The following is an 8042-nucleotide window of genomic DNA, read 5'->3' on the forward strand; positions in this document are numbered from 1 at the left end:
GTTGGAAAGGACCATAAAGCCCATCTTGTTCCACTCCCTGCCACAAGTAGGGACACCTTCCACCACACCTTCCACCACAAAGCCCCATCCAACCTGGCCTTGGACACTGCGGGGATGGGGCAGCCACAGCTGCTCTGGGGTATCTGTTCCAGTGTTCCTCCTGCATGTTCACAAGTTGCTGAGCAGGCTCCGAGCAGGGCCTGGGGAACACCGGGGGAGACTGAGAGGCTGTGACAGGAGGGTTTGTGGAGGCACTGATGGGCTCTGGGGAAAGCGCTTGGGGAAGGGAGCAGCTCCCTCCAGCACGAGGCTGAGTCCCAGCTCAGCGGGGAAACACCGCCACCCCTCAGGGCCTGTGTCCCCTCTCCAGCCTGGGGTCATCCTGTCCCCTCTGGGCTTATGTCAGGCCTCATGTCCCCTCTCCAGTGCAGGGGCAGCCTGTTCCCCCACGGCAGCTGCTGTCCTCTCTCCGGGACATGGGGGTCCTGCTCCCGGTGTGGGGACAGCCCGGCCCCTCGGCCCGTGTCCCCTCAGGGCCCTCGTCCCTCTCCAGCATGGGGACAGACTGTCCTTTCAGCTCTCGTGTCCTCTCTCCGGTGTGGCGTTAGCCCGTGCCCTCGGCTCGTGTGTCCTTAGTCCCCGTGTCCCTCAGGGCCCGTGTATCCGCTCCCCACAGGCACAGCCGCAGCCCCTCAGCACCGAGCGGGGCCCGCTCCCAGCCCGGCCCCGGCCCCGGCCCGCCCCAGCCCCGCCCCGGCCCCGGCCCCGGCCCCGCCCCGCCCCGCTCCCAGCCCCGCCCCCGGTCCCGCTCCACTCCCAGCCCCGCCCCCGGCCCCGCTCCACTCCCAGCCCCGCTTCAGCCCCGCCCCGCTCCGCTTCCAGCCCCGCCCCAGCCCCAGCCCCGGACCCGCCCCAGCCCGGACCCGGCCCCGCCCCCACCCCGCCCCAGCCTCAGCCCCGCTCCGCTCCCAGCCCGGCCCCGTTCCGCCCCAGCCCCGCCACAGCCCCGCCACAGCCCAGCCCGGCCCCGCCACAGCCCCGCCCGGTCCCGCCACAGCCCCGTCCCAGCCCCGCTCCGCTCCCAGCCCGGCCCCGCCCCAGCCCCGCCCGGCCCCGCCCGGCCCCAGCTCCGCTCCGCTCCCAGCCCAGCCCCGCCCCAGTCCCGCCCCAGCCCCGCTCCGCTCCCAGCCCCGCCCCAGCCCCGCCCCAGCCCCGCCCCAGCCCCGCCCCAGTCCCGCTCCGCTCCCGGCCCCGCCCCGCCCCAGCCCCGCTCCGCTCCCAGCCCCGCTCCGCTTCCAGCCCCGCCCCAGTCCCGCCCCAGCCCCGCTCCGCTCCCGGCCCCGCCCCGCCCCAGCCCCGCGCGTGCTCGGGGCGGCTCCAGCCCCGCCCCCGCCGCGCCGGCGCTCGGGGTCACTTTGAGGCGGCGCCATCGCCATGTTGAGCCAACTGCTGGGGCCGCGCTACGCGCAACTGCTGCGGACCTGGTGAGGGGGGACCGGGCTGCCCACCCGCCCTGGGGCTGGCTGGGCCTGCCCGCTTCGACCCGGGGCTGTCTGTCCGCTCCGACCCGGCCTCTGCTCCCCCCGCCCGGGGCTCTGCGCTCCCCTCACCGCGTCCTCCGGGCACGGCCGCGCACTCAGCGCGCACTGTGGGAGCCTGAAGGGCGTCCCGACCCCTTCCCGAAGCCCTGCCCGAGGCTTCCCCGTTCCCTCCGCGCTCTGCGCCCTTTGAGGGTCTCTGGGGACGGTTCTGGAGGGGGGAGCAGCGCTCGGGCCGGGGCTGAGGGGCCGAGGAGCCGGAGAAAGCGCTTGCGGCCCACTCGGCGCTGGCTGTATTTCACATATATAAATATAGCAGTGCCCGTGGGTGCCCTTTGTAGGACTGTGGGAAGCAAAACGAAGTTTTCGGCGGTGCAGAGCCGACGGGATGTGGCTGCAGCAGTGTATAGCAGTGTGTCTTCTCTTTGCTGAGTAGTGGCCTTTTAAAGTAAAAGGTTATGGCCTTTATCCCGTCAAATAACTTGGCTGCCCTGAGGATTAATGCTGTTTCATGTCTTTGACGTTCTTTGAATATTTCTGTGTCCAGTTTGGGCACCACAAGATCAGGAGGATCCAAAGCTGTTGGAGTGTCCAGAGGAGGGACACGGAGCTGGGGAAGGCTCTGAGGAGCAGCTGAGGGCACTGGGCTCGTTCAGCTGGAGCAGAGGAGACTGAGGGGAGGCTCCTCGGGGGCTGCAGCTCCTCCCGAGGGGAGGCGGAGGGGCAGGGGCTGAGCTCTGCTCTGGGCCAGGGACAGGAGGCCAGGAAGGGCTGGAGCTGTGCCAGGGCTTGGGATGGATCTCAGGGCAAGGTTCTTCCCCCCGAGGGTGCTGGCACTGCCCAGGCTCCCCAGGGAATGGGCCCGGCCCCAAGGCTGCCAGAGCTCCAGGAGCGTTTGGACAGCGCTCTCAGGGATGCTCAGGGTGGGGTTGCTGGGGGATCTGGGCAGGGCCAGGAGTTGGACTCAATGATCCCTGTGGGTCCCTTCCAACTCAGGATATTCTGGAATTATAAGCTCTTTTCCTGATTGAAGTGAGTTTCTCAGGTACCTCAGCCATGAGAGTCTGCCAGGCCTTTCACAGTGGTAATTTGTTGTTTACTCAGGTGTGTGTCTCTTCTTTAGGACCCCCACCCTTGTGACATGGGGTGGTGTGGCTGGTGTTGGTGTGATCTGGGCCACAGACTGGAAGCTGGTCTTGCAATATGTTCCCTACATTGGCGGCAAGTACAAAACTGAAGACTGAGCTTCCCTCTAATGGTGAGTTTTGTTTGTGCTTCTCTTGGCTTAATCAATAGAATTATAAAATCACAGAATCCCAGACAGGTTTGGGTTGGAAGGACCTTAAAGCTCATCCTGCTCAGCCCATGCCATGGGCAGAGACACATTCCAGTATCCCAGGCTGCTCCAAGCCCTGTCCAGGACAACCTGGCCTGGAATACTTGAACACAATTACCATGTGTTGGTGTGGCAGTGGATGTTTCCTCTTTGCCTGGGGCACAGTCATATTTTTTTTTCTTATTTTTTTTAATGGAGTTTCACAGAGTACCAGAAGGATGAAATATTCATTAGAATATGTTTTTCAAGTGATTATTTTGCAAGCAGCAGATTTTCCACAACATAATGCAGCTCTTAAGAGGTCAAATCAAGCTCATTTGTAACTTTTGACTTCTATTCCTGAGCAGAAGGGCGACAAGCTCAGGACTAGTTTTGTGACTGGGCAAATTCAGACTCCTTTCTGCTCCTCGCAACTGGTATTAAAGGTAAATTGAATTTTCAGAGCTGGTTATTGTATTTGTATTCCACAAATTCCTTGGAAGATTTGCTTTCTCAAGGTTTTGGTTATTTTCCTTCTTTGAATGTATATCAGAGGTACTGTTCCAAGTGTTCTGAAAGTCTGACCATTCCTAAAGCTGGAGCAGCAATTAGACAATCCTTCTGTTGGAGCTCTAACTGCATATTTCTAGTAGCCAGGCTTCAGATTTCCTTATTCCTTGCTGCAGATAGAAGTGAGTCAGGAAGATTTTTCCATTTGTTAAAGGATGCTAATGGGGAAACTCTGAGTTTAAGAGGAAACTCTGTCCACCTCAGTGTTTGTTTCCTCTGGTCAGAAGAACAGTTACACCTAAATGTTGACTAATGAAAGTGAGCTACTTGTGTTCCAGCTACACAGTATTTTGTAGGGAAGTTGGTCAGTTTGGGAAGCACAGACAGTACTTTTTAAGGTTTACCTTAGCAGTAGTTGTTGCAGTTTAAACAATTTACTGTTTATAAACTCAGTATTGCACAGATCCTTCTGTAACCAACAGAGGAATGAAACTTGTCTTGGAAGTCAGCTGAACTGGAGGCATTTTGGGTCATTGTGATGTTTACAGACAAGTCACAGAGCTATAAAATCACAGAATGGTTTGGGTGAGAAGGGTCCATTCAGTTCCACCCCCTGCCATGGGCAGGGACACCTTCCACTATCCCAGGGTGCTCCAAGCCCTATCCAACCTGGATGGAGAAAAGTTTTCAAGTGGAAAAGCTCTCAAGTTACCTAGAGGCAATTAAATTACTTTCTAAGGGCTTTCCTTCCTTAAAAATTGTCCGTAATAGGAACACAGCTCTATTCCTGAGCCAGCAGCCTGTGTTTCCCATTTTGAAGTAAGAACTTTGTGTGTCAGTCCTCTGGAAAGAGGAGCAGAGAAAGGGGATGTGTCTGTGGTGGCCTGTGCTCCCTTCCAAGGGGACTCCAGGCCTTCACACCCATGCCTGGATCAGCTCCTGGATCAGAAACTTCCTGCCTGGCTACTGGAGGCTTTGAAAATCTCTCGTGTTGGCTGCTGTGGCACTGTGCAGGAGGCTCTGCTTAATGACTGCTCTGTGTTTGTTGTAGGATTGTTATTGCTGGAGAGTGTTTGGAGCCATCCGTCCGCTGAGACCCTGCTTGGGGTGACCCTGAAATGCCCAGTACAGATTCTGCAACCAGTTGTGATCTGTCTGTCTCTCCCATGAACAGCTGTGAGCAAATTCACCTTCACTGACCACTTCTTCTGAGCACTTTCCCAGCACATCTTGCCTTGATGGGAGTAATTTATAAACCTGGTGTACAAAATAAACCAAGTGAATGATTTTTTGGGGGGTTGGGTTGTTGGGTTTGTGTGTGTGTGCGTGTGTGTGTTACCTTCTTAGTCTGCATTCTTAACACCAGACTTCTGGTTTGGTTTTGGGTTCTAGAGTCATGGAATCACAGACTGGTTTGGGTTGGGACACCTGGCATGTTATCCCAGATTGCTCCAAGCCTTGTCCAGCCTGGCCTTGGACACTTCCAGGGATCCAGGGGCAGCCACAGCTGCTCTGGGCACCGTTTTATGTCTTCAGCTTGTTGGACTGTGTGTCCTGAGGCAGGTCTGCCATGTGTTTGCCTCTTTTCCTGTGCAGGTTCCTTGGGAATTAACCACTGGCTGCTAGGATACTGAGTTTGATGATTTGTTTATTTCAGTTACAGTTTTTGAGCTACTCTTAGGGATGTGTTGATTTTAGGCTCATCATTCCTGGATCACTGTGACCTCATGGATACAGTTAACTTTTCACAGCCAATATTGCAGAGTTTCATGGTAACAGATTCCTGAAATTTAGTTTAAAGAAAGGATTTGGGGGTTTTAACATCAATTCATGGACCCCTTAAATGGTCTATTCTTTAGGCTTTTCTGGCTTCATCTAGGGGCTTGAGGAAGGCAGGCCCCAAATCCTGGGTGTCTTTCTTTGTACTAGGATGAAAACAAGGGGTTCAGGGAGCTGCTCCATTCTTAATTTGGGGTTGAGTAGAAAAAAAAGAATCTATATCCTTAATTCATAGATCTCTTTATTTGTGAACTTAAATCAATGATGAAACAACCCACAAACAAAAGCCTTTAGGTGAGAGTTCTTAGCTGTTAGAAAACCCCTACCACAACCCCTTTAGATGAGAGTTTTTAGCTGTTAGAAAAAGGAAGAATGAGGATTATTTAGCTCTGGTCTCTGCCACTCAGCCACAGATGACTCAGAGGGGAAAAGTTCATCCCTTTTCACAAAGACCAGAATTTACAAACAAACTTCCTCTGTGTGAGAACAGGGTCCCTGTTTTCTCTCTGCTTGGTGCCCAATTTCTTCTTACTAGAATGTTTGGCTGTAATGCAAGGTTTGAATCTCTTTAGGGGGAAAGTCCCAGTTCTGGCTGTGCTGCCTGTGTGTCACTGTCAGGGCTGTGTCACCCTCAGGGATGTTTCTATGGAAGACTGTTGGAAAACCTGTCCAAACAGTGGCAGTATACAGGACACTTGGATTACTTAGTTGACAGTAAAATTTCTTAATGTTGCTTCAGCAGCATCATTGTTAATTAACTGGGGGAAAAGAGTATTATTTTCACATGCAAAGACCTCATTTTGCTGTCCAATAAGATGTAATCATATAATCTTCAATATCCTCAGTGAGAAGGAACTCACAGGGGTCCTCAAGTCCAGCTCCTGGCCCTGAACAGACACCCCAACAATCCCACCCTGTGCCTTGCTGAGAGTGTTGTACAAATGCTCCTGGAGCTCTGGCAGCCTTGGGGAGCTTCCCTGGGAGCCTGATGGAACAGAAGCTTGTGGAATAGTGGGATAACGGTGCTGGTTCCTCAGGCTGTCCCATCCCTGCTCCAGCAGTGCTCCTGACTGACCCACAGGAGGCCAAAGCCTCACCTGAACCTCAGGATACTGAGAGTGTAGGTTTGACAACAGCAGCCCTCTGCCATATGTAGGGTTGTTGATACTGATCCATTTCCAGCCAAATTATGCCTGGAAAGTGGATATTCTTGGAAAGTGGATATTCCATCAGCCTGTCCTTGCACAGCAGCAGGATTGTAACCTCAGGTCAGGACAGCTCAGTCCCTGCTCTTCACCTGTGTAACACACGTGGACAGGATGGGTATAAGCTGCTGCTTCAGAAATTCCCTGGTTTTGCCTTGTTCCCATGGGTGAGTGATGTGTTCCCATGGCTTGGAGTTCTTTGGGGGGCCTGAAGCTGGGGGTCTGTGGAGTCCATCCCTCTGAGGACTCTGGGGTCCCTGAGCTGTCAGTCAGTGGTGACAGTCACCTTGACACAGCCCCAGTGGTAGAGGTGTGCCCAGCAGGTGAGATGAGATACTGAAAGGAGAAAAACATTTAAAATCCCAGCTGTGTGCACAGGCAGCACTGCAGGGAGTGTATAGACCTTGGATTTGTTTGGGGATTGTTCAGCTCCTTGTTCTTCAGACAGCATTGCCAGTGATGGATTTATTGCTAATTAACCCTAGGATTAGTGTATAACTGATTTAATTGCTATATTTCTCTTGCTACAAGAGCAAGAAACACACTCTTGAAAATACCTTCTGCATTCTTGGGCAAGTCTCTGTTAAAATTCAAATAATTACTGTTCAAGTGGCATGGGTGATCTTTCTAATGTTTAATATCCTAGCATTGCCTCTCTTCTAACAGTTAATTATTTTCATAATGAGCTATGAATGCCACATATGTTAGAGGAACAAATTAAAAAACAATTACCTGACAGAGAGGGAACAAGCTTCCCCTTCCAAACCTGGAGAGGGCACAGAGGTAGCTTTGGATTTACAAGCATCAGAGAAGGTCTGGGTTGATGATGTAGCTTTGAAACAGCCCCTAAGAAAAGGGAGGCTTTGCATTCCTGCCTGCCTCTCCCAAGTGTTTGTCCTTGTTGTGGTACCCCCACTTCACTTCCCTGGTGGAATGTGCAAATGGAGATGGGACAGGGGTTTTTTACTGCAGCCACCTCAGCACAGTGAGCCTGCAACAGCCCTTGTTGGTCTCTTCTCTCCTGGAAGAGCCTCTGCTGGGGCTCCTGGCTTGGGAATTCCATGGCCAACCCTGCTCTGGAACAAGCTCCTCAACTGGCTCTGGGAGTGTGGAGTAGGAAGCTTCAAACCACAGATTCTTCAGAGTGAAATCAGGAGTTCTTCTGTTGGGTTATCCTGCTGCTTCCTTCTGTGCCTGACAACAACTGATTTTGGTGATTTTTTGGATTATCTGCTCATCCTAGGGCCACACAGAGTCTGGCAGCTGGATCCACTTTCAGCTGCTGGTTATACCTGCAAATACCTCACCTTGGCAGTGTTCCCAGAGGAACACTGGTATATTTTCCCTTCAGCTCAAGAGTTCATTTCTACCCAAACATTTCACGCAGTCCTAGGAGAGAGTAAATGTTTCCCTTGCACAAACCGGTGCCAGCTGCCAGTGAAAACTGATTTTCTACCTCTTGATACCGTCAGCTCGAGGTCCAGAGGACATTTCAGGGATCCTCTTCCACATCCAAACCCACAGCTCCACTTACTCCCAGCTCTGCCACTTCATTGTTAAAAGATACCACTGAAGGTTTCACCGTGCTTCAGTTTCCCCTTTGCACTCCAAAGCTCCATGTCAGTACAAGTTTTTTGTTCCAACAGTATCAGTTGAGCTGGATTGTGAGGTTTGGGGTGTTTTTATTAAAAAAAC

General features: G+C 53.3%; 1 protein-coding gene across 1 annotated transcript; it reads left to right on the plus strand.

The window, feature by feature from the left end:
• Positions 1 to 1332: 1332 nt before the first annotated feature.
• LOC131589375 (cytochrome b-c1 complex subunit 10) lies at positions 1333 to 4657 on the plus strand. The gene is made up of 3 exons (XM_058858789.1): positions 1333 to 1484; positions 2662 to 2796; positions 4415 to 4657. The coding sequence occupies exons 1-2, from the start codon at positions 1435 to 1437 to the stop codon at positions 2780 to 2782; spliced, it is 171 nt and encodes a 56-aa protein (XP_058714772.1). The 5' UTR covers positions 1333 to 1434; the 3' UTR covers positions 2783 to 2796; positions 4415 to 4657.
• The last annotated feature ends 3385 nt before the right edge of the window (positions 4658 to 8042 follow it).

Source organism: Poecile atricapillus, chromosome 28 (genome assembly GCF_030490865.1).
Source record: "Poecile atricapillus isolate bPoeAtr1 chromosome 28, bPoeAtr1.hap1, whole genome shotgun sequence".
Lineage (NCBI taxonomy): Eukaryota > Metazoa > Chordata > Aves > Passeriformes > Paridae > Poecile > Poecile atricapillus.

Bases quoted from the DNA above. Each gene is read 5' to 3' on its own strand.
- LOC131589375 (XM_058858789.1), top strand. From the start codon at position 1,435: ATGTTGAGCCAACTGCTGGGGCCGCGCTACGCGCAACTGCTGCGGACC. The intron at 1,485-2,661 runs GTGAGGGGGGAC...TCTCTTCTTTAG, and splicing joins GCGCAACTGCTGCGGACCTG to GACCCCCACCCTTGTGACAT.